The sequence below is a fragment of the Phyllostomus discolor genome, chromosome 6, assembly GCF_004126475.2.
Source record: "Phyllostomus discolor isolate MPI-MPIP mPhyDis1 chromosome 6, mPhyDis1.pri.v3, whole genome shotgun sequence".
Taxonomy (NCBI): Eukaryota; Metazoa; Chordata; class Mammalia; order Chiroptera; family Phyllostomidae; genus Phyllostomus; species Phyllostomus discolor.
The window spans coordinates 157,914,013-157,940,512 of NC_040908.2; the positions used below are offsets into that span (position 1 = coordinate 157,914,013).

Here is a 26,500-nt window from a genome sequence, read left to right on the forward strand (position 1 = left end):
ATGGGGGATCAGGATGTATAGACTATTTCTGCTCAGTGAATGAAGTGAATCCTTTTAGATTTGTTTTGGGTTTACCATAAACTAGTTTCTTATTATCAGCCTAGAACATTAGGAAGGAGCGTTTCCAACTTGATTTTTCTGTTTTAACTTTGACGTAGGTAAAAAATTTGTATTTTTGGGGTGGTGAAGTAATGAGAAAACCATGACTTTAGCATGGAGGTTTGTTTTCACTTTAAAATTAGTTCATGTTATGGAGAAAATACCGAGTTCTGCTTTCAGTCCAGAATCTCCACTCATTTTTCATTATATAATATGTGTATAACACCATGGGTGCATCCCTCTAGGAAGGAGGGCAGAGAATAAAATGTGTCACCTTCCATATGACTGTTCTTCAAGGAAAGGTCTGAATGTTATTGTACATTGAGCTTACAGGATATTCAGTGTAACCACTTCCTCCCACCTACTACTAGAGGGAACTTGGGAAAGTTTTCACTTACCTCTTTCTCAGTGTGGGGAACAGACTGATCTTCTAAGGTTGTAGCCGAATCAAAGTGATAACATATGATATTTTTACCATGTATAGTCATATGTCAACATAATACATTTTATTTAAATCTACATATATACAGCAACTGTACTAGGTATGTTTTTTAAGGAAACATTTCCATAATATTATTTGAAATAACATGATAACATTCTGTTTTAGATAAGATGTACCATAGTTTAATAATTGCTATTAAATCTACCTATGACAATTATTTTTTTCCCATTGTGAATATTAAAATAATGATGCAATGTGGCTTTGAATATATTTTTTCATAATTTGTAAATGTAATGAAGAATCTCTTATAACAGCTTACAAAAATAAAATCTCTCATAAATATATCAGGTAGCTTTTACTATTGTCAGGGTTGACTTTGAATATATGTTGCCTAATAGCTTTGCAGAAAAATTGATACGAGAGTTATATCTTTCTGAGTCATTACTATTATTGATCACTATTACTATAATTGAGTTTGTTAATCTGACAACTAAAAATGATGATGGTTCAGTATATATTTTAAATATTTTTATTTTTTATCCTGAATAATTCTAAATTTATAGAGAACTCAGAGCCACTGTTCTCAGAGATTTGTCACACTCCCAATCAAGAGAACTACACTAAAACTCACCTGCTGAAACTCTATGCTAGTGACAGACTGACCTAAAAAATTAATGATTATAAGATCACAATTGTTGTCTGTCTTGAACAAAATTTGTTACATTTTTCAGGGAACAGGAGTTGATCTCATGTGGCTTTAAAAAAAATCATTGGATCTCTTTGAAACTCCATCAAAACATGTAATTTAATTCATCAACTCAATGCATTGTGGTAGGTAACAGTTGAGAATTATACATATTTCTGCTAATACTTTATATTTGGTCAGGGAGATTGGCTGACACACTGAGAATTTAGAATTATTTGACAATTTGTGTTTGACATCAGTGAGATTTTTTAAAGTTAATATAAATGTGTGTTTTCTCTCTTATTCCCATTTCAGAAGGCACACAAAACTTGTCATTTGGCTTTCTAAACCAGACATATGGTGGAACCTGGGGAGGGAAACTGCACCATTGTGATGGAGTTCATTCTTCTTGGATTATCAGATGTCCCTGAGCTGAGAGTGTTTTTCTCCTTGCTGTTCCTCATGATCTATGGAGTCACTGTTTTGGGCAACCTGGGCATGATTGCACTGATTCAGGTCAGCCCTCGACTTCATACTCCTATGTACTTTTTCCTTAGCCACCTGTCCTTTGTGGATTTCTGTTACTCCACGAAAATTGTGCCAAAGATGCTAGTTAATATTATAAATGAAGACAAAGCCATCTCCTTCCTGGGATGCATGGTCCAGTTTTATTTATTTTGTGCCTATGGAATCACTGAAGTCTTCCTGCTAGCTGTGATGGCCTATGACCGCTTTGTGGCCATCTGTAGCCCACTGCTGTACATGGTCACCATGTCCCAGAAACTCCGAATGGTGCTGGTTTCTAGCTGCTACCTTGGCGGGACTGTGTGCTCTCTGATTCACTTGTGTTTAGCTCTTGAGATCCCATCCTACAGATCAAATGTGATTAACCACTTCTTTTGTGATCTGCCCCCTCTCTTATCTCTTGCTTGCTCTGATGTCACTGTGAATGAACTGTTGGTGTACATTGTGGCCTCCTTCAATGAGATCCTCACCATTGTGATCATCCTCACCTCCTACTTGTTTATTCTCATCACCATCCTGAGGATGCATTCTGCAGAGGGAAGGCACAAAGCCTTTTCCACCTGTGCCTCCCACCTCACAGCCATTGTTGTGTTACAGGGAACAATCCTTTTCAGTTATTGCCGGCCCAGTGCTGGCAACAGTGCAGATACTGACAAGGTGGCTGCAGTGTTCTACACTGTAGTGATTCCCATGCTGAACCCCCTGATCTACAGTCTAAGGAACAAAGATGTGAAAGAAGCTCTCAAAGGAGTGGTGAACTCCAAAATATTTTCCTAGAGAATATTTCGAAGTGGAAGCTGGTGGACGGCTGAGTCAGTGGGCCACAGTGTTGGAGTATAAAGAATAGCCAAGGAGTAGATCATGAGTGAGTTGTTTGATTCAGTGATCTTTGCACTTACTTTCAATTATCTACACATCAACATAAATATATTATTAATTTGTATGGCAGCTTGACCAAGAACATATCTCAATTCTTTTCCTCAGTGTTCTCTAGGAAGTCTTTATAAAATAATTGAGTAGATTTGTTGTAAGCATGGAGAGCTAATTGTGTTTTATGGCTGGAATGTGTTTTAAATGAACTGTCAATATTAATGAAAATTTAAACGAAGAAGTAGCAAATCTAGATTATTGTGTAAATTAGAGAGGGTTTATTTTTCTCTAATAGTAGTAATATTTATTAAGAGATGTCCTCATAGACATAATTATCTAATATTTAAATATTTGTAATATTATATTTATCTTTTAAATTTTTTCTCATTAATGTTGCTTGAATTACTTATATTTTCTTCTTGTGTCCTGTACCTCTTGTATGAGGAAAAAATTTGAAATTATTCACTTACTCTTGGTAGAAAGATTGTATTTATTTTTTCAAAGTAAAATGAAAACTGTACACAATATTGTACTGGTTCATGAAATACTTTAATAGGGTTATATGATTTCAAACTTACAACTTTAAATTAAAATAAAATTTCCAAGTATTTGGATCTGTAATGTAACCAAAATGTTTTATGCTTATACAAATAAGCTACCTGCCCTTGTATATTGCTAGTAACTTAATTTTTAACTTATTTGAAACAAGTGGAAAATTAGCAAACATGTTATATTGCTCTCGATTGGAATCAATGAACAGTTTGTGTTTAAAATGTAAGTCTTTATGTTTTCTCTCTATCCTGGTATAAGATGATTACATTTTTTTTTGTGAATTTGGAGATGTAAATCTTAATTTTATTCTGAGGAAATGAAAATAGATTGTTTAAGTGCTCTGACCAGTGTATTAAAATTAGTAAGTCATAAAATGAAGGAAATAAATTTAGATTCAACCATAGAAGCATTATACTTTTCAATAAATACTGATGTAGCATTTCATGTCATTCCATTCTGTCACTTTAGATTTCAAATCATCTTTGTCACCCCTCACATCTGCTATGCATAACATGATTTATTTTAGTGTTATCTATTTTCTGTTACTCATGTGACTCTTCAATGAATTAGTTTTTGAAATCTATAACTTTGATAGAATTTTAATTGACTTCTAAAATAATTCATCATAAATTGAACTTGAATATTATTTTCAGTGTATATCATAGCTCTCATGTCCATCATAATTATTTTGACATTCATGGATCATAAGATTACTATTATTTCTTTTGTTCTTGAGTCATACCTTGTTCTGTTGTTGATCTCAGAGAAAATGCTTTCAGTTTCCATCACGGAGAATGATGTTAACCATAGGCTTGTTATATATACCCTTTATTATGTTGAGGTACATTTCACATTTTTATCATAGGTGTAGGACAGTGGTAGAATGATCTGGTTGTGGAAACATTTAGAAATAATTTTTACTAAAAGCTGTTCTTTCTTATATAGCTTGAATTATGACAGGGTATAACTAGTATTTATTGTGTACCCCTATTATCAGGCTGCTCTATTTGAGGATATGTTTGGTGGTAGACTACTTTATAGGCACAGTAAACTGCAATTTGTCATGCACTCTCTTCCTCAATGTTCATTTTAGCAGGTTTAATAAATATATTCCTTTCATTTCTTGGTAAAGACACATCTGATAACTTATTTAATTTAAAATGGACTTCTTATGACATCCTAGAGAAATTTACTTTCTCAGATTCAGAGAAGGTTTAAAAAGTCTGTAGTATTACTCATTAAATGACAATTTAAAAAACATATTTTAATAACTTTTAGTTGAATCTTGTTTAAACCAATGTAATCAGACTTTTGGCTAAAGTGTAGGAGACGGCTAACTAGAAAGAGATTGTTTCTGATATTACAACACAAAAAGTTAGATACTCTGCAAACTCAAAGTTTTTCTGGAACCCATCAGATAGCAGAGGCCACTGGGTAACCCAATGACAAAAGCATAGAGTTCCAAGTAATGCGATTCCAATGCTAGAGAAGGGGATAGAATCTGCAGAGAGATCCACATGGAAAGAAATGCTCTAAAGCTTAGAATGGATTAGATATTGAGATCTCTGGCAAACCATGTCCTACCATAAAATAAGATGACTCTAGATGAATTTGAAGTTTGGGGCCTGTAGGGCAGGCAACAAATTGATGTTTCTCACATTGATGTTTCTATCTCTTTCTCTCTTACCCCCCTCCCTTTTCCTCTAAAAATCAATAATAATTTTAAAAATATGTCTTCAGGTGATGATTAAAACATTTTAAAAAGGACAAGAGACATTATAAAATATTTTTAATTGAGTGCAAATCAAAACACAACTTATAAAATTTTAAAAGAGGGAAATTTAGAGCTTTAAAAAGAAAGATATTTCTTAAAACTAGTCCCTGAGAGAGCAGACACTCTGTCTTGTTCCTGATCTTAAGGAGAAAGCTTTTAGTTTTTTTCCATTGAGTGTAATGTTGTTTGTGGGTTTCTCATATGTGGTTTTTATTATGTTGAGGTATGCTCCCTCTTTTCTCACTTTGCTGAGTGCTTGTTTCATAAAGTGCTGGATTTTTTAAAATGATTTTTCAGCATCCGTTGAAATGATCATGAGATTTTTGTCCTTCATTTTGTTTATGTGGTGTATTATGTTTACTGATTTTTTAAATTTTGTATTTATTTATTTTTAGAGAGAGAAGGGAGGGAGATAGAGAGAGAGAGAGAAACATCAATGTCCAGTTGCTGGGGGTCATGGCCTGCAACCCAGGCATGTACCCTGCTGGGAATCGAACCTGCGACACTTTGGTTTGCAGCCCACACTCAATCCACTGAGCTATGCCAGCCAGGTATTTACTGATTTTTAAATATCATACCATCCTTGCATCCCTGGGATGAATCCCACTTAATCATGGTGTATGATCTTTTTAATGTATTTCTGTAAGTGGGTTGCCACTATTTTGTTGAGGATTTTTTGTGTTATTGTTCATCAGAGATCTTGGCTTGTAGTTTTCTATGTTTGTTGTGTCTTTACTGGGTTTTGAAATTAGGATGATATTGGCCTCATAAAAAAGTTTGGGGATCTTTCATCTTCTTGAATTTTTTGGAAGAGTTTGAGAAGGATAGGATTTATTTCTTATTTTTATATTTTATTTCTTTATTTTTAGAGAGGGAAGGGTGGGAGAAAGAGAGAGAGAGAGAAACATCAATGTGAGGTTGCTAGGGGTCATGGCCTGCAACCCAGGCATGCACCCTGACTGGGAATCGAACCTGCGGCACTTTGGTTTGCAGCCCGCGCTCAAACCACTGAGCTACACCAGCCAGGAGGATTTATTTCTTCTTTAAATGTTTGGTAAAATTTACTTGTGGAGCCATCTGGTCCAGGGCTTTTGTGTGCCAGTTTATTTGATCACTGCTTCAATTTCACTTGTTGTTATTGGTCTATTCAGACTTTCTGCTTCTTCTTGATTCAGTTTTAGAAGACTATATGTTTCTAGGAATTTGTACATTTTCCCCAGATTGTCAAATTTCTTGGCATATAGATGTTCATAGTTATTTCTTACAATCCTTTGTATTTCTGTGGTGTTGGTTATAACCTCTTTTTTCATTTATGGTTTTATTTATTTGGGTCCCTGCTCTTTTTTCCTTGATGAGTCTGGTTAAAGGTTTGTCAATTTTGTTTTTCTTTTCAAAGAACCAGCTCCTGGATTTACTGATCCTTTGGATAGCTTTTTCAGTCTCTATGTCATTTAAGTCTGCCCTGATCTTGTTTATTTCCTTCACCATTTCAATAAAGGGTGTTGGCAGATCTGGACTGGTACATGCAAAAAATGAAACTAGACCACCAACTTACACACCATACACCATTATAAACTCTAAATGGATAAAGGACTTAAATAGAAGGCATGACACCAAAAGGCTATATTTCCTAGAGGAAAACATAGGCAGGAAAATTTCAGATATCCCACATGACAATATTTTTGCCAGTCTATATCCTAGGGCAAGGGAAATAAAGTAAACAAACAAACAAACAAACAAGAAACAATCAACAACAACAATGACAACAACAACAATGACAACAACAAAACAAATGGGATTCCATCAAACTGAAAAGCTTCTGCATGGCTAAAGGAAACATCAGTAAAATGAAAAAGGAACTGACTGTATGGGAGAACATATTTGCCAATGATATATTGGAAAAGGGTTTTATCTCCAAAATATATAAAAGGCTAATACAACTCAACACCAGGAAGACAATCCAATTAAAAAAAGGGGTATAGGATATGAATAGACACTTCTCCAAAGAGGACATACAGATGACCCATAAGCATATGAAAAAAATATTCAACATCACCAGCTATATGAGAGATGCATATTAAAACCATAATGAGATACCACCTCACACCTGTCAGAATGGCCATCTTTAATATATCAACAAACAATAAGTGCTGGTGAGGATGCAGAGAAAAGGGATTCCCACTGTTGGTGGGAATGCAGATTGGTGCAGCCACTGTGGAAAACAGTGTGGAATTAAAAAAAAAAACAAACTAAAAATGGAACTGTCTTTTGGTCCAGTGATTCCACTGCTGGGAATATACCCTAAGAATCCCGAATCCCGAATTCAAAACAACTTTTGCACCCCTATGTTCATAGCAGTGCCATTTACAGTAGCCAAGGGCTGGAAACAGCCTAAGTGCCCATCAGTAAATGAGTGGATCAAAAAACTGTGATACATTTATACAATGGAGTATCACCCAGTGGAAAGGAAGAAGGAACTCCTAACTTTTGAGATAGTGTAGATGAAACCAGAGAGTATTATGCTAAATGAAATAAGCCAGGCAGTGAAAGACAAATACCATATGATCTCACCTATAAGAAGAATCTACAGAACAAAATGACAAAACCATACTCATTTATCTTTTGCTCTGAAAATTAAAGTAACTTTCAATCAATAGAAGAGTAAAAATTAAAAAACAAAGAAACCAACAAAAACCTGGTACCTTAGATTTCATATTTAAAGACTAGGAAAAAAAGGTGAACTAAAAACAAGCAAACAAACAAAAACCCAAATAAATGAAAGCACATAATAAAAAATAGAGTATAACCCAATAATACAAAGGTGAAAAACAATATAGAAAACCTATAAGTGGAACCTAATAATCAAAACAAACAAATGAGCAAAATAGAAAATTTAACAAAAGTGGAAAAGTAGTTAATACCAAAATTACAAAACATGATGTTTATTCTGGTGTAAGGCAGACACATTATATCAATGTAATAACACTGATAATTAGAAAATGAACAAATTAGCCTTGGCTGGCCGTAGCTCAGTGGATTGACCGCGGGCTGTGAACCAAAGTGTTGCAGGTTCAACTCCCAGCCAGGGTACATGCCTGGGTTGCAGGCCATAACCCCCAGCAACTCACATTGATGTTTCTCTCCCTCTCTCTATCTCCCTCCCTTCCTTCTCTAAAAATAAATAAATAAAACTTTTTTAAAAAATTAACAAATTAATGGTTGATTGATTTTTGACAAAGCTACCAAGACTACTCATTCAGAAAGGACAATCTTTTCAATAAATGGTAAGGAGTAATTGACTATTCATATGCAAAAACATGAGCTGAAATCTGCACCTCACACCATATATGAACATTGACTCAAGATGAGTCATAGACAAAAATTTAAGAACCACAGGTACAAGTGTATATCTGATGAAAGCTTTATACCCATAATATTAAAGAATAGTTAAATTAGAGGATAGGAAGTCAAATAGGCAAAATATTTGCATAAACATTTCACCAATGAAGAATGATTTTAACATGCCTCAATTGTGAAAAATAATAACAATTAAAGACAGCCTTCAAAACACCAATATTTTTTTTTTGTTAAAGTTTTTTTTTTAAAGATTTTATTTATTTATTTTTTTTGGGAGGGAGATAGAGATAGAGATAGAGATAGAGAGAAACATCAATGTGCGGTTGCTGGGGGTTATGGCCTGCAACCCAGGAATGTACCCTGGCTGGGAATCGAACCTGGACACTTTGGTTCCCAGCCCGCGTTCAATCCACTGAGCTACACCAGCCAGGGAAAACACCAATATTTCAAGTTATTCCTATTTTGACCCACAGGTTTCTACTCCTGGAGGTAACACATGACATATGATCTGGTGAAAGCTTTTTTTCTTTTTTTAGCTGTGAAAGATGATGTGGGAATGGAGAAGGTTCCTCAGCCTTGGGTGCTGTCTCTGACACATCTAGTTTAGGAAGGTATATGGTATTTTATCAGACAAGATCGGGCACATTCAGGGTGGTATGGCCATAGACTATATGGTATTTTCGAGTATAAAAATTGATTTACTTGAAATTATTGATTAATCATCATATACACCTTGTGGAGTTTATGTGTGTACTCAGTGATACACAGGCTAATTGAACACTGTAACCTACATTGACATTAGCCAGAAGAAGAGCACATGTGGAACAGATCATTGAAGGGGCCCCATTCGATGCCTTCTGGCATTGCGCATGCACAAGGAAAATTCTGCCTCAGTACTGGGCCCATCTGTTCTCTGGCCCCTGAAGCCACAAGGGTGGGAAAAACCACAGAGCATCATGGGGCCTTTTCCTGCTATTGATTTTGGCTTTATCCAAGTTACAACTCAGTGCTTGTGATACTATCATCTCCTTTGCAATACAGACCTCTAAACAGGAGTCAGTGTTGTATAATATTCAAAATAGGTTCTAGTACATAACAAAGGCCCAAGAAGTGTGAGCTAATTGTAGTTTTCTGACCAGTAGTTTCTCTCCTTCTTAGTATTTGAAGAGATTCTGGTGCAGCTTTATTCACTGTACTTGCTAGAATTTAGGGGGTTCTGTAATCTGTAATACATGAGAACGGGGGAAAAGAATAAGATGGGGAGGGATAAAAATGGTATAGGAAACAGAGGACTCAAAGAGCTTATATGTACAATGCATGGACATGAACTAAGGGGGGTAATGCTGGAGGGTTGGGGGAGCAGGGTGGAGAGGGGATAAAGGGGAAAAAATGGAAAAAACTAATAGCATAATCAATGAAACTACTTTAAAAAATAAAAAAAATATTCATGTTATTTTATCATGGCAATGTGATCTATGGCCCACATATATGACACTAGGATGGAATTTCATTTAGCATCATGAAATCTGGATGAAGACATGATGATTTTAAACAATTGTTTCAAACATTAGGGCATTTAAAAAATTCTTGATGCTATTCCATAGAGATTAATTATGTGCCCTATGCCTCATGCAGTGTTAGTTGAAATTTAACTTGTTTCTACAGCATTAAAGATTAACACTTGATTAGGAACTTAAGGGACCCTTTCCCTGGGGGTTAAAATTACAGTATAAATCTCTAACTGTGCAGCCTAGTGTCTTCAGTACCCAGGAGGAAATGCCTGTCACTCAGGTTAGTTAGCTAAAAGTAGGCTCTGGTTACTTGAAAATTAAAATGGGTGTATTTCCCAGAAAACAATTATTTTAGAGATATAGCTAACTCATCTGGCTTGTAATCAGAGAATGATTTAACAGACCATATTCCTGTGCACTTACTGTTTTAAATGTTTTTGTCTTTTTCTATTGAGAGACGGTGGTGAAATTAGAACAGTTTCCTCTTGAACACCAAGCATTGATGTGTTCTCCATATCAATTCCTGTCATGCAATCTGGATTTTATACCCATAAAGGAGCACTCTAGTTTTCACTCCAATCCTGAGGGTTGAATTCATGAGTCCCTGAGTTGGTCATGGAGAGTCAGCATGTGCAGACTGTCGCTGCTCAGTGAATGAAGCGAATCCTTTTAGATCTGTTTTGGGTTTACCATGAACTAGTTTCTTATTATCAGCCTGGATCATTAGGAAGAAGTGTTTCCAAGTTCATTTTTATATTTTAACTTTGAAGTGGACAAATAATTTGTATTTTTGGAGGGGGAGTGAAGTAATGAGAAAACCATGACTTTAGCATGGAGGTTTGTTTTCACTTTAAAACTAGTTCATGTTATGGAGAAAATACCAAGTTCTGTTTTCAGTCCAGAATCTCTTCACTCAATTTTTATTATGTAATATGTCTATAGCACCACGGGTGCATCCTTGTAGGAAGGAGGGCAAGAGGGATCTACTAGAGGGAACTTGGGAAAGTTTTCACTTGCCTGTTTCTCAGTGTGGGGATGGACTGATCTTCTGGGGTTGTAGCCAAATCAAAGTGATAACATATGATATTTTTACCATATTTATTCATACGTCAACATATATTTTATTTAAATGTACATATATATAGCAACTGTATTAGGTATTTTTTTAAGTAACCATCTCTACATTATTGAATATGAACTTTGAAGTTATTGAAATAATATGAAAACTTTCTGTTTTAGATAAGATATACTATAGTTTAACACTGGTGTATTTATGACAATTAATTTTTCCCATTGTGAATATTATAAATAATGCTGTAAGGTAGCTTTGAATATACTTTTCTATAATTTCTAAATGTAATTAAGCATCTCTTATAACAGCTTACAAATATAAAATCTCTGACAAATATATCAGGTAGCTTTTATTGTTGTCAGGGTTAAGACTTTGAATATATGTTGCCTAATAGCTTTTCAGAAAAATTTATACCAGAGTTATACCTTTCTGAGTCACTACTGATATTGATCACTATCATTATAATTAATTGAGTTTCTTAATTTGACAAGTAAACATGATGATGGATTTCAGAATGTATTTTAAATCTTTTTTTTCATTCTGAATAATTCCAAATTTATAGAGAACTCAGAGCCACTGTTCTCAGAGATTTGTCACACTCTTAACAAGAGAACTGCACAGGACTTCACCTGCTGAAACTTTATGTTAGTGATAGACCTAAAATATTAATGTATATAGGATCACACTATCTGTTGTCTTGAAAGGAATTTGTTACATTTTTCAGGGAACAGGAGTTGATCTCTTGTGGCTTCAAAGTTATCAGTGGATCTATTTAAAACTCCATCAGAGTGTCTAAGTTAATTCATCAGCTCAGTTTATTTTCATCTAACACATTTCTGCTGACACTTTAAATTTGGTCAGGAGGATCTGCTGCCACACTGAGAATTTAGAATTATTTGACAATTGTATTTCAAATACATTGTGTTTGACATCAATGTAATATTTTTTGTTAATATAAGTGTGCTTTCTCTCTTCTTCCCATTTCAGAAGACACACAAAACTTGTCATTTGGCTTTCTAATCCAGACATATGGTGGAACCTGGGGAGGAGAACTGCACTGCTGTGACGGAGTTCATTCTTCTTGGATTATCAGATGCCCCTGAACTGAGGGTCTTTCTCTCCCTGCTGTTCCTTCTGATCTATGGAGTTACATTTTTGGCCAACCTGGGTATGATTGCACTGATTCAGGCCAGCTCTCAACTTCACACTGCCATGTACTTTTTCCTCAGCCACCTCTCTTTAGTGGATTTTTGCTACTCCACGGCCATTTTGCCAAAGATGCTGTTCAACATGTTAAACAAAGATAAAACCATCTCCTTCTTGGGATGCATGATACAATTCTACTTGTTTGGCACATTTGTAATTACTGATGTCTTCCTGCTGGCCGTGATGGCCTATGACCGCTTTGTGGCCATCTGTAGCCCACTGCTGTACATGGTCACCATGTCCCAGAAACTCCGAATGGTGCTGGTTTCTAGCTGCTACCTTGGCGGGACTGTGTGCTCTCTGATTCACTTGTGTTTAGCTCTTGAGATCCCATCCTACAGATCAAATGTGATTAACCACTTTTTTTGTGATCTGCCCCCTCTCTTATCTCTTGCTTGCTCTGATGTCACTGTGAATGAATTGTTGGTGTACATTGTGGCCTCCTTCATTGAGATCCTCACCGTTGTGGTCATCCTAACCTCCTACTTGTTTATTCTCATCAGCATCCTGAGGATGCGCTCTGCAGAGGGAAGGCGCAAAGCCTTCTCCACCTGTGCCTCCCACCTCACAGCCATTGTTGTGTTACAGGGAACAATCCTTTTCACTTATTGCCGGCCCAGTTCTGGCAACAGTTTGGATGCTGACAAGGTGGCTTCAGTGTTTTACACTGTAGTGATTCCCATGCTGAACCCCCTGATCTACAGCTTGAGGAACAAAGACGTGAAGGAAGCTCTCAAGAAAGTGCTGGGATCCAAATTACTTTGTGAGAAGCTCTTTTCTTAACTAGATTTAGGATTTTTTCAGAGATCTTTAAGGAGGCTTGTTGGAGTGGATGTTAAAGGAAAGTAAACTGGGGAAGGATTTACATGCAGGAAATCTATGTATGCCCCCCACCCATGTTTCTGTCTTATTAAAGCCATGTCATTTTTAAATATTTTTGTGCCTTTATTTATTTATTTATTTACCTATATCCATTTACTCATTTATTTAAATATATTGGGATGGCATTGGTTAATAAAATTATATATGTTTCAAGTGTACAATTCTATATGATACATCATATATGTATGTGCCAGTCACCCCAAAACAAACCACCTTCTGTCACCATATATTTGACCCCCTTCACCCATTACTACCCCTCCAATCACCATCTTCTTTGGTGACCATCGTAGTGTGGTCTGCATCAATGAATTTTTGTTTGTTTTTCTTGTTTGTTGACTTGTAACTTTTAGCTTAAAGGCATATCCAATTGTTTTTATTGGCTTATTCAGAAGCATCTGCTACCTTTGCTGCTGTTCCCCAACTTATAATTGCTGTGAATGGGTTTTTGGAGTGGTATTTTTAGGCTCAATTTTTGTTTTGAGATATCATTATATTTCTAACAAAGCATGCACAAAGACATAAGTCTTCATCATTTTTAATGAATGCAACTATTTTTATGAAACTGACTTCACCTTTTTACATGGCCTGAGTATACATTTGTCACATAGTCTATGTTTTTTTCACAAAAATTTGGAGTGGATTTCCTACATGTTTTTGTGTATTGGGGATAATACTTTTTAGTCATTAATGGTTGTTTTCTTTTTTCCTACCCTTTCTTTTGCAAGGTTATAATTGTATAACTTTCAAGACTGGCAGCTGTCAGAGAAGGGGGGAGAGGGGAAAGGGTTAACTTAATTAAAGAAGGTGAAGGGGTTAGTCAAAGAACACATGTGTCTGACATCTGACACAGAGACACAGACAGCAGTGTGGTGATAGCCAGAGGGAGGTGGGGCGTAGGGCTGAGTGAGAGTGGGCAAAGGGGTGGGGGGGGAATGGGTACATCTGTAATAGTGTCAGCAATAAAAACAAAGTTTAAAATACCTCTTCTGCAAAACATATAATAATACTCTAATTTTATAATAAAATTTTCATAAAGATTAAATCTGTACCTTAAGTTCTTAGCACAATATATTGTATAACTGATTACTAAGTTATCTGCTGTTGTTAGTTTTTACTTTTATTTTTGTTCCCTATTTTACTTTAATTCTGGTTTAAACAAGTAGTATGCATCTGGTACCATACGCTTTTTTAAAGTTTCTATGTCTTTGTTAATTTTTTAATTTACTCTGCCTGAAAGTATTTTAAGCATTTACTATATTTTCTGAATTGATTATAATCTGAACTTATTGTATTAGTTTCCCATGGTTTATGAACAAAATGAGTGCAAATTTGGTGGCTTAAATCACTAGGCCTTTATTCTTTTGTAGTTCGGGAGTTCATAAATCTGAAATCAATATCATCGGGCCACAGTCAAGGCATCAGGAGGACTACACCACTCTTTCATGGGGTCCTAGGGGATCATCCTTTCTTTATCTCTTTCAGCTTCTGGAAGCTGCAGACATCCTTGACTTGTCATATTATTCTTGTCTTCATGCTTAGCTTCTTCAAACCTTTCACTGCTCCATTTTTCTATATCTTCTCATGCATGTATGTGTGTCTGTGTATATAAAAAAATGTTGGCCTCTTTATTCTAAGGATACCTATAATGTCATTCAGATAGCACCCAGATGACCCAGAATAATCTCCTCATTGTAATATATTTAATCCAATCACATCTCCCTACAACCTTTCCTCAAATAAGGTGGCACTTATAGATTCCAGGGATTAGAACCTGATATGTATGAAGGTATATGTTCAAGCTGCATACACCCATCTGTTTAAGTTTAAATCATAATTTACCTTTCCTATGTTTCTACAATGTTATCACTTCATTTTTATAAATCACTTTAGTACATCATTTGGTATTTGTTATTGTTAATATATTTATTAAGATCACACTTAAATACAACACAAGTTCTTATTACTTTAATGGAGAAGGGCTGACTTTAAATTAATTACCTGGGAGCTGGTTCAGATCTTGATGAGTGATTTTAAGGAAGATGCTTCAATTTACTAAATTTTGGGCCCTACAACTATGAACTGGGGATAAACTGCCAGCCTCAAAGAGTTATCATTGAACTTAAATATAACAAAACTTCAAGGACCTGGCCCATAAAATGCACTCATTTTAAGTGTTTCTTAGAAAGAAATTTTTGAGAGCAAGGGTCATTTAAAAATGTTCCAGCATCACTGACAAAGACAACTACTCAGTGTTTTTTAAACAAGAACTAAAAGAATAGAGTTACATTCTGCTTATAATTTAAAAATATTCCATGGTTTTCTGCATTGGCTTTCAAAGAATTTTAATGGAGTGATATTTCTCATATCACCCATGGGAATTTGCATTTTAAGATGAAAGAAATTTTTTTTACCTTTGGTCTTCTAATTAGACCAGGACTTTCCAACCACAGTGTAACAGGGTGCAGCCAAGAGGGGAGCCCCAAATAGGCATTTGGAATAGGGTCCAGAAGAGCTTGGGGATAATTGGCTTCACACCCCAGGGCCACACCTGCCCAAAATGCTGGCAGCTGTGGCCAATTGTGAGAGGAGCCGGAAATGGGGCTGCAGAGGAAGATTAGCGCTGGGATTTAAACAGAGGCACACCAGCCATTAGGGGTTTCTCTTTTTGGGACCATGTGTTTATTTAGGACTACGTGGCTTTGGTGTTTTGTTGGGACCATGAGGCTTGGGTGAGAGTCAGAACCACGAGGCTTTGGAGGTGCTCCCTTTTGCCACGTGGAGGGTGCTGGGAGGACTGTGTGCATTTGTGGGGAACTTTAGCTTGTGTTATTTCAAATGAATAATAAATTCCTTTCCTTTTCACTGATCTCTGATATTAAGATGTCTTTCTTCAGGTGGCGGGCAAAACGAACCCAGATAGGTGGGGAAGAATCCCCTGTAGACTGTAAAAATAGCATTAGTGACATTTTGGGCCAGATAATTCTGTAGGGGTGTTTCCTGTGCATTATCAGGTGTTTAACAGTACCCCTGGCTTCTACCCATTAGATAATAGAACCACCCTTCCTCACATTTATGATGAGCAAAAATGTCTCCAGACATTGTCATATCTCCCCTAAAGAGCAAATCCTGAGCTGGAAGTCACTGAGCTGGAGTGTGTCAATATATTAGAGCTCCAGTCTCTCAGAGGAGCCTTCAATATCAAACTTCCCTGTATTTACAGCTACCCAGGCACTCACATTTTAGCCAGTTACTAATTTTATCTCTCTCTAGAATCTATGATGTCCCCTTTCAGAGATATTTGATTTTAGAGCTTGAGGGATGCAGAACTCCTCTTACTGTATTTGGTATAGAGGGATAACTATCGGTATCCATAGCCTACTGAAATGTAGGCAAATTTTTTGTATCTAAAAGTTTATTGCTTTGTTTTATTAGCAAAAGAATGTCACATTATATTCAGCTTCACAAAAACTAAAATGGCCATATTTCTATTTTCTCCCCAATGTTGCTTTACGAGTAACAATCACAGTTTTCTGGGAACAATTGAGCAACACTGAGTGATCCTCAGACATGTCTGTAAAACAAGCACATAATAGTTTCTTTTGTACTTCTTTAAGTGGTTTTATTTTACACATAGTTACTCCATAACTTGCAAACTACAGAGGTTGATATGTATTTTTCATCTCTTTACTAACTGCATCTCAGATTCTTGGTAGGCACTCAGCCTCTCCTGTCCTTGGTGAGTCTTTGTTTTTGCACCAGTGGGATTTGGTGAAGTGCTCATGGCCAGTCACCAAAGACCCAGTGATGGGTTTCTGTGTGGTGACTAGTGAACTAGTGATTTAAGTATGGGATTTTGGGGGAATTATTGGGGAAAAAAGAGTTTCTTTCTGCTGAGATTAATCTTCTGGACAGATAGAAGCTCAAAACTGCTCATATCTTTTTCCATATATAATATGTATATTTTCTTCTTTTTTTCTCCCCGGTTTTCTTTGTCTTCCTTTATTAGGCAACACATTCTCTCTAAATTTTATTTTCAACTCTCGAGTCATGTAACAAATTTTTCAATTTCCATGTAATTGCTTATGTTGCTTCTAATGTCTTTCTCTCACTATTGGGTACTTGTCAAAATTCTTAATGTTCAGTTGAAATTATCCTCCTTTTCTCTGTAGAATATGTTGGCACAACATAAACAGACACAACACAGAGTAAATGTATGTATGTATATTTATTTATTTATTTATTTTTTATTATTGTTGTTTAAGTACAATCTCTGGTCTGGCTCTTGGATGGCCAGAATTCCATTGCAGCACAAGGCACATATAACACATATCAGAGTCACTGACCTTGTTTATAATTGTTTTTCAATCTACATGTTGACTTCCAAGATCTCTAAATCTCAACAACCTAATAGATATATTTTTGCTTCTTTCCCATTTATTTTACCAATCTGTGATATTCTGTTGTTTCATAAATTGCTTTATACTGGCTAAATCAAATTAGATAGTGCTTATCATAATCCAATTTTCTACATAATAATTTACTATTTGAGAGCATATATATATATATAGAGAGAGAGAGAGAGACAGACAGACAGACAGACAGACATTCTTGAGATGTACAAAAACACATTGCATCCTTTCATTTTTGTTTAATCAACTCAGTAGATAATGGTGTCCAACTTTTTGATGTCTCTGGGCCACACTGGAAGAAGAAGAGTTGTCTTGGGTCACACAATAAATACACAAACACTAATGAAAACTGATGAGCATAAAAAAGGTTTTAAGTAGATTTATATTTTTGTCTTGGGCCGCATTCACAGCCATCCTAAGCTGCATGTAGCATGTGGGCTACAGGTTGGACACGTTTGCTCTCATAATAAATTTTTCCATGGGTTTTGGATATCAGAGTCTGTGTTCCTGAAATATGATGTGATATCAGAAAACTAATCCCAAGGCTTCTAAACAAAATATAAGAGGACTTGTAATGTGCTAGTGAACCACAGGCTCCCTAAGAGAGGCACAATTTTTTTCTATGACCATAGGCCTAGCCAAGTAGATTACAAACATTTGGCAATAGTCAGTGTTTTAATCTTTAAGTCTCAAAGTCAATTTTTCCAGTAAAATGTGAACTGATACAACAGTGTAGTAAGGTGAGTGAAAAAGATAATGACCTGGTAAAGATTCTTACCTTAATCCCAGTACATTAGAGCTTGATAGGATTTTAAGTGTTTATCTTCTTATAGTCACTTATTTCATGCATAGGAAACTGATGTTTTGAGAAAAAAATGGCTAGAATAACACAGGTTTTAAATGCTCAACAATGACAACAACAAAAAACCCTGAAGAACAAAAAAATTGCATGTTTAACATGTGATAATCTTAAAACAATTCTCAGCATTATTGAAGGAGATTTTAAGAGAAATGGAGACATCAAACTATCACATGGAATAGAGAAATAAAGTTCATTACACATAGAAAAATCACAGATTGAATGTCTAGGATATAGTTTGGGATGTGGAGAAAAAAAAGAATTTGACATTGTCAAGACAAAAATCCTATTTCACTCAGTAAACTGAAGCGAGAAGCTGGAAACCAGTGCTGATACCTGTAAGGAAACTTCCAATGAAATGAAGGAAAGTAAATGAAAGTAGGCACAGGGTAATATTTTTGAGGATGAAATTCACTTAAATGTTGAGATGTACTGACAGTTTATGAAAGAAAGATGATTAATAATAGTAAGAGAAAAGATGAATAGTAATAATAACATCTTAATTGATGCAAATAGAATTCACTGGTGCACAGTTGAAGAGATTAACTTCAGAGAGGAGGGGCACATTTTCCCCAGAAAAGGAAAGGAGAGAGAGAGGGAATCACTGATGAATTCAAATGCTTATACGATGACAAGATGAGAAAGTAGAGGATATTTGTATTTCTTGTTCTATGTTTTTCTCCACAAAATAGAAATCATTTTCTGGCAGTGAGCAGAAACTAGTAAAATGAGACCTAAAAAGAAATATGAAGGTTTGCAATAGCTATTAAATGAGGGAAACAGCTGTGTATAATATGAAATGTTAAAGAACAATATGCATATAATATAAATAATATAGACATATATATCTTAATATTGTGAGTTTTATGCAAGTATAAAGTGAACATGTATCAAAAGTTTTACTTAATTGATTCATTAATTAAGCAGTTATTGGTATAAAAGATAATTCAAAGAATTATAGATCAGGAATTCACATATCAATATACAAATAGATACAAATTGGCTTTTTCACAGGGGGAGAGGGAAATCAATTGTGTACAAAATGTATGTGTTTATAGTCAAGTATCACTTGAATTGTTATCATTTATCTACAATTTACAGATTTGTAAATTAGAGCAAAGACAGGAAAGGTGGAGATAATTCTGAGAGGTAGATAAGAGAGACTTTTTAACACCTTTTACAATTTTTCACTACAGAGGGAACAGACACATTCCTGGATGTCATTATATTGTCTGGATTGAATTTTATAGATTTGTAAGCATGGGGATTTTTCTAGCTGTATTCCAGAGCTTGGATTCCAGATAAAATAGATGTCTGGGTTGACTCAGAATTGGTGTGTTACCAACTTTATTTTTTATTATTATTTTTGCTACTTAATTTTACTGTTTATGCTATTACAGTTGTCTGAATTTTTTTCCTCTTTGTCCCCTTCCACACATCCCTGCCCCACTCCTTCAAGCAATCTCCACAGCATCATCCATGTCCACAGGTCATGTACATGTGTTCTTCGCTTAATCCCTTCACCTTCCTTCATCTAGTACCCACCTTCCTCCTTCCCACTTACAGCTGTCTGTCTTTCCATGTTTATATGCCTCTGATTTTATTTTGCTCATTAGTTTATTTTGTTCATTAGATTCCACATATAAGTGAGGTCATCGTATTTGTCTTTCTCTGACTGGCTGATTTCACTTAGTGTTAAGAGTCTTTAGTTCCATCCATGCTGTTGTAAAAGGTAAGAATCCCTTCTTTTTTAACTCCTGCATAGTAATTCCATTTTGTAAATATACCACAACATTTTTATCCACTCATCAACTGATAGGCACTTCGGCTGTTTTCAGCACTTGGCTATTATAAATAATGCTGCTATGAATATAGTGGTGCATATATTATTTTGAATTGGCGTTTCAGTATTCTTAGGATATTTTCCCAGAAGTGGAATTACTGGGTCAAAAGTATGTTCCATTTACAATTTTTTTATGAAATTCTATAGTGTTTTACACAGTGGCTGCACCAATCTGCATTGCCACCAACAGGGGACTACGGTTCCCTTTTCTCCACATCCTTGCCTGCACCTGTTTGTTGATTTATTAATGATGGCCATTCTGACAGGTGTGACATGATATCTTTAGAGCAGAGAAGTCACAAGGTGCTGAGGTTATAGAGGCTAGAAAAGAAAGTTTCACATAATTTTTTGAGAAAGGTGTGATTGATTGATCTTCTATTGTAGATGATGCAACTAAAACTTAGTGATTAACTGGCTTGCCCAAGGTCTCACAACCACAAAGTGACAGAGCTAGGAATCAGTCACTTTTATAACTAATTCAGAATCTTCTAATTTACTAGTGGGTTTCCAACAACTCTAAGGAGTTTCTTTGTTCCTCAGAGGTGAAGCCATGTCTCAAGATGAGAAATACAGAACTACTTTTCCTCTACCTACACAAGGTTTCTCCTTGAACAACAATGTTTTTGCCTGTTGTGGAAATAAAAAAAAAATACAAATAGGAATAGAGGCTATTTATTCAGAATTTGCTATGTAATAATGGTTAGTTGCTATTACTTGACATTGGTCGGATATGAGAGAGTCAAAAAAGTAAAGAGTGAAGCTTGGGTTTAGAGTTCAACAACTGGTTTGATGGTGGTTCCATTTAATGTGAAAAATAGTAGCTTTAATTTTATTAACCAATGTCACACCAATAAATTTAGTGAAAAAGAAATAGGAGTGATAATCTATCACTTAAAAGAACTTAAAAGTCTGTGCATCATACTACATTAACTGTACATATGCCTAGAAATAATCAGGATGCCCAAGTAGATTTAGAATGACTCTCCTATTTATTTTGACCACTTTCTTTTTTATTTTTTCAATAATGTGGAGGTTATTATTGATATCACTATTGTTACTCTGTCACAACCTCAGAAGTCCAAAAGCACTGCAGAGAATGGAGTTGGAGAATGGTACTGTGATGACTGAGTTTTTTTTCTCTTGTGATTTAGTGACTATTCCAAACTCCAGAATGTTCTTTTTGCTATTTTTTCCCCGTATACTCTGTTATCCTGATGGAAATCTTTGGTATGTTTTTGTTTATGAAGACCAATTCCCAGTTGTACATCTCTATGTACTTTCTCCTCTGCATATTTTCCTTCATGAATATATGCTACTCTCTGCCATTGCCTCCTAATTAATTGTGGACTTGGTTTCCAATAAGAAGACCATTTCTTACAATGTCTCTACTATGCAGTTATATTTTGGTCAACACAGAATCTTTCCTTTTTGCTGCCACAACTTGTGATTGATATACAAAGCAACATGCAACCCACTGCTCTATATTGTTATTATGTCTAAGGGGCTTTCTTTCATACATACATGGCATTACGTGAAGTGAAATAAGCCAGGTGGTGAAAGACAAATACCATATGATCTCACCTATAAGTGGAACTTAATCAACAAATCAAATAAGTGAGCAAAATAAAACCAGAGACATTGAAATAAATACCACACTGATGGTAACCAGAAGGGAGGGGGATAAATGGGGAAAGAAAGGGGAGGTTCATCAGAGAAAATGTATAAAGGACCCATGGACAAAACCAAAAGTAGGTAGGATTGAGGTTGGGAGGTGGGGGTGGGTAGGGCAGGGGAGAGTGGTGGAGGGAAAGTGGAGACAATTGTTTTAGAACAACAATAAAAAATAGGGTGAGAGTTTGCAAGAACATGTATAGAGGACATATGGACAAAAACAAGCGGTGGGGTTGGAAAGAGGAAGGAGGTAGGGAGGGCTGGGGTGGTGGGCTGGGATGGGAGTAAAAGACAGAAAACTGTACTTGAACAACAATGAAAATAAAATAAACTAAATACAGTTCCAGTTTATTTCACAGATATGCAGTGAGTAAATTTAAATAATTACAAATGGAATACAATAAAAATATTATTTTTGTTATTTATTTTTATTCTGTTGAAACTTTAAGTTAATAAATCTTTAATTTAAACTGTATGAACTGGATAGTTTAGCTTTTTAAGTTTATTTTAACTAGCAAAATGTTATGAATACAGAAAGGAAAATGAAGTCTTCTCTTCCAGCAGCTTTTGGAAAAGGCCCAGGACCTTTATCCCCCAATTCCCATTTATGTGACTGCTTTATAACTATCAATAGCACCAGGTCTGTTATCCAGAGCGAGGGTGAGAGGGAAAATCCGTAGGCTGATTTGAAGATTGTGAGGTGTAATATAAGTCTAGAACTACCGACCGTGGGATGTCTGCTGACACAATGGGCCAGGATGATGAGAAATAGAGAATCCAAGAAGACTTTTATATCAAATAATTCTTTTACCTGATTCTTACCAGAGCCAACACCAAAAGACAAGCAGTGCAGACAGATTTCACTTAAGTTAAAGATACCAGAGTAGAATTAAACAATAGAAGTCCCTTTTGCATCTTATTTCAGCCTACAGTCATTAATTTGAATGTTATCCTAGAACTGAAACAATGGGGAATAAGGTAGGCAAGGATTGTGGCTTCATGAAACTTTCAGTATGGGGCAGGACATTCCTGATTTATTTTTATTTATGTATTTACTACTTATATCCTTTTAGGTGTTGGGCAAGAATATTTATAGGGTGACACTACTACATGGGAAGGAGAAAAACAAACCTAATTAAATCCACCAACCTCCCTTCTTATTGCACAAGTTTGTTTACTCCATATTTTAAAGAAATCTTAAGAAGGGTCTGTTAAATTCACATGAGGGGAGTGGTTGCTATTTGCATAATATCTCACTGGGACATACTCATGAACAGAAGGAAGATATGAGAGGTCCCTCTTTGCAAACAGCAAAGTGAACCTATTATTACTTTATCTTAGTTAGGAAAAACAACTAAGATCAATAATGCTCCTTACACTCAATTTAAACCCAGAGGTAAGAAAGGGGAATAATCCAGAAATTTCTACTGGTGAGACTATAAGAATTTATGTCACAGTACTTGAACTTTAGTGCTCAGAATCTTTCAATAAGTGTTTTTGGTTGAGCATACTTTCACCCAGAACGTAACTTAGTGGCAATTGCCTTTTTCAGAGCACCTTTCACATCCTTATTCCTCAAACTGTAGATCAGTGGGTTTAACATGGGGATGACAACTGTGTAGAAAACAGAGGCTATTTTGTCTGTGTCCATGGAATAAGTTGAGTTGGGTCGGAAATACATGAACAGGAGTGCCCCATAAAATATAGACACAGTGGCTAAATGGGAGGCACAGGTAGAGAAGGCTTTGCGTCTGCCTGCGGCTGACTTCATGTGAAGAATGGTAGTTATGATGTAGCTGTAGGAGAGGAGGACAGTGATGATGCTGGACCCCACAACACAGCCAATGAAAGTGAACATCACTATCTCATTGATGGTTATGTCTGAGGTGGAGAGGGCAAGCAAGGGTGGCACGTCACAGAAAAAGTGATTGATGATATTGGAATTGCAGAATGACAATCGAAATGTGCAGCAGGTATGGATTGCTGAATCCACCAAGCCTGCAATGTAGGCAATAGTCACGAGCTGGGTACAGATGCTCTTGGACATGGCTGTTGTATACAGAAGTGGATTACAAATGGCTACGTAACGGTCATATGCCATAACAGACAGCATGAGACATTCAACATCTGCAAAGGCACCAAAAAAATATAACTGAATGGCACATAAACTATATGGAATCCTTTTTTGCTCAGATAAGAAATCAGCCAGCATCTTTGGAGAGATAGTGGAAGAGTAGCAGATATCACAGAAAGACAGATTGCTCAGGAAATAATACATGGGCGTGTGGAGCTGGGGGTCCATGCTGATGAGCAGGATCATCCCTAGGTTGGCGATCACAGTGATGCCATAAACCAGCAGGAAGAGCACAAAGAGCCCCTGCTGCACATCCCGCCTGCCAGAGAGTCCTAAGAGTATGAAGTCCGTAAACATGGTGCAGTTCTCAATGGCCATCACTCAGGTCTGGAAATCCCTGGTTGTGAAGGAAGGAAATGGGTGTGGGGTTGATATCATAATAGTATTTTAATATTAAACAGCTGATTCTCTTGATTTTTCAGTAACTAGAAAAAGAGATAAGCATAGCTAAGTCTGCTTTAGGTAAAATTATTCTCCTTGAAATGTATCCAGTTTAGTATAAATTGGTGAAATGATGGTGGTCTTTGGAAGGTAAAAAGAATTCTATGTTCCACTGCTATATTGTACCCAATCAACTGTGTTATATATGGTATCATACATGACCACCTTGGTTTTGTAGGAATATAAAGAAAGTGGAATTGAGGGCACATGAAATACAGAAAGACAATATATAAGTAATGTTCTATTGATCAATGTGCAGGATTCCAAACCCTTGACTTAAACTCCTCTAGATGCATCATCAAAAATGTTTTCCATGTGAAAATGAATATATTTTATAAAGTATACAAAAGTGAAGGATAGAATTTTAAAATAATGAAACAGTTTCTACCACCTTCCCAAATCTATGATTCCATTTTGTTATATTTCTTCCTGTCTACGTATATTTATTTTAATTAAATAAATACAAAACATCTGTATCTATGTGGCTTTCCTGGTATCGCTGGTGCCCCTAAGCATAATACTGATGAACAATTGGCTTCTTATAAACTCTTTCTTCCAGAAAAAGGTTGTCTGATTCAGAGACATGGACCATTGTCGTATAAGTAAATGACAATGCTACCAAGGAAAACCAGGTTTAGCTAAGGCTCCCTGTTGCACAAAATATGAAAAGAAAAGACTGGGGTTGCTAAAGGTATCTCTGTTCTATAAGCAAGGCAGTATTTTGACAGAATACAGGATTGCCATTTCACTAAATATCCTACGAATGCTTGCTGTATGCTTCACTAGTTTCACAACCACATCTTGAAGATGTATTATATAAAATGAACTGCTAAAGATTTAAATATTAATAATGAAATCATGCAGTTGCCTACAATCTGAGAGTGAATAATTCTTGTTTCCATAAAATATTTTTAAGTTATATATACCTTTCAAAGTCACATACTTCTTTTTTAACATTTTTTAAAAAACAGCAAGTGAATTTTCAGTATGTAAACATCTTTGGACTAAACCCTGAACAACAGCAGCAAAAGCAACAGAAGCATTTCAGAGGCTATCTTTGAGCTTTAACACTAGTATATGTCCATTATGATAGTTTTGTATATTTTCACTTAAAAAATTAAGATCTTATTCTATCAACTTATTCTGTCACTGACGATGCTATTGCATGTAAGTGAATGAGTGAAATGTTTTATGGTGCTCTTTTAGTTTTACTGAAACCTGAAACACACTTTACAAAACTACCATATCACTCATTTCACTGGTTTGTGGCAGTATTTGTAACCCATTTGTAGGACTGACCTTTGCCAAAGGACAAATCCCTTTTCAAGCCAGAGAGTTGCGATAAAAAGAAGTGAAAACAAAATATTAGGTGTAAATTTATCTTTATTTTAAGTTGTCTTTCCATTTAAATGAATATAGACAGAAAAAAATAAATGTTCCTGAGATATATAGGATTCTGTGTTGTTTCTACATCTGCATTGTTTTCATGTGTCTGCTGATATATGAAAATTTGAATGTAGACAGTGGCCTAATTTTTAATTTTTCTGGAGTTAAAAGCTATGGTATGAGTTAACATTTATGCATATTCTTTAATGTGCTATCTCTATTCCTATTTGAAAAGGACAAGAGCAAAGCTTAAATTTACATGTATAGTGATATCTCTTGCACAGTAATAAAAATAATGATTTACTTATCAACCTTGATTAAAATATAAATAAGATGTTTAATTTCCTCATGCTTATAACAAATGAGGTCAGACAAATTTGCACAGGTCTAGCAAAGAAATTAGCCATTGGATTGAAAAGTTCATTTAACTGAGAAAACAGATATACAATGATTCATTAACAAAATTCTCAATTCTTGATTCTTCATTTTTCCAAAAGTAAATTTCCCCCCTACATTCTTTCAATTAAGCCATTTAGAAACCTACCTGAAATGAACAAGTCTTTCTGTCCTTATCTCTGGTACAACAGTAGGCAGATTGCATCTTATTTCTACCTACTGACTGTTGGGACTTAAATCTCTAAAGACTTTGCCTCCACTCTCCTGTGTTATGAGGACATGATTAATTAGATTCTGGTTCTGTGAATGCTTCAACAACTTTAGCAAAGGCTAAACTTTGATTCTTCACTGTTTTTACTAAATTGATCAATGTCAGAAACTTACCA

At 35.6% G+C, this 26,500-nt stretch overlaps 3 protein-coding genes across 3 annotated transcripts; 2 read left to right on the plus strand and 1 right to left on the minus strand.

Annotated features, from left to right (window-relative positions):
- The first annotated feature begins 1,268 nt into the window (after window positions 1-1,268).
- Window positions 1,269-2,594, plus strand: LOC114499028 (olfactory receptor 5L2-like). The gene is made up of 2 exons (XM_028514988.2): window positions 1,269-1,372; window positions 1,542-2,594. The coding sequence occupies exon 2, from the start codon at window positions 1,584-1,586 to the stop codon at window positions 2,526-2,528; it is 945 nt and encodes a 314-aa protein (XP_028370789.1). The 5' UTR covers window positions 1,269-1,372; window positions 1,542-1,583; the 3' UTR covers window positions 2,529-2,594.
- A 9,285-nt stretch (window positions 2,595-11,879) lies between these two features.
- Window positions 11,880-13,078, plus strand: LOC114499029 (olfactory receptor 5L1-like). Its single transcript, XM_036027589.1, has one exon. The coding sequence runs from the start codon at window positions 11,917-11,919 to the stop codon at window positions 12,874-12,876; it is 960 nt and encodes a 319-aa protein (XP_035883482.1). The 5' UTR covers window positions 11,880-11,916; the 3' UTR covers window positions 12,877-13,078.
- Window positions 13,079-22,723: 9,645 nt separating this feature from the next.
- On the minus strand, window positions 22,724-24,501 carry LOC114499030 (olfactory receptor 5W2-like). The gene has a single exon (XM_028514991.2). It carries the CDS (start codon window positions 24,207-24,209, stop codon window positions 23,271-23,273), a length of 939 nt encoding a protein of 312 aa, XP_028370792.1. The 5' UTR covers window positions 24,210-24,501; the 3' UTR covers window positions 22,724-23,270.
- Window positions 24,502-26,500: the final 1,999 nt, after the last annotated feature.

Excerpts from the sequence above, each read along its gene's own strand:
- LOC114499030 (XM_028514991.2), bottom strand. The coding sequence starts at position 24,209 with ATGGCCATTGAGAACTGCACCATGTTTACGGACTTCATACTCTTAGGA.
- LOC114499028 (XM_028514988.2), top strand. The coding sequence starts at position 1,584 with ATGGTGGAACCTGGGGAGGGAAACTGCACCATTGTGATGGAGTTCATT.
- LOC114499029 (XM_036027589.1), top strand. The coding sequence starts at position 11,917 with ATGGTGGAACCTGGGGAGGAGAACTGCACTGCTGTGACGGAGTTCATT.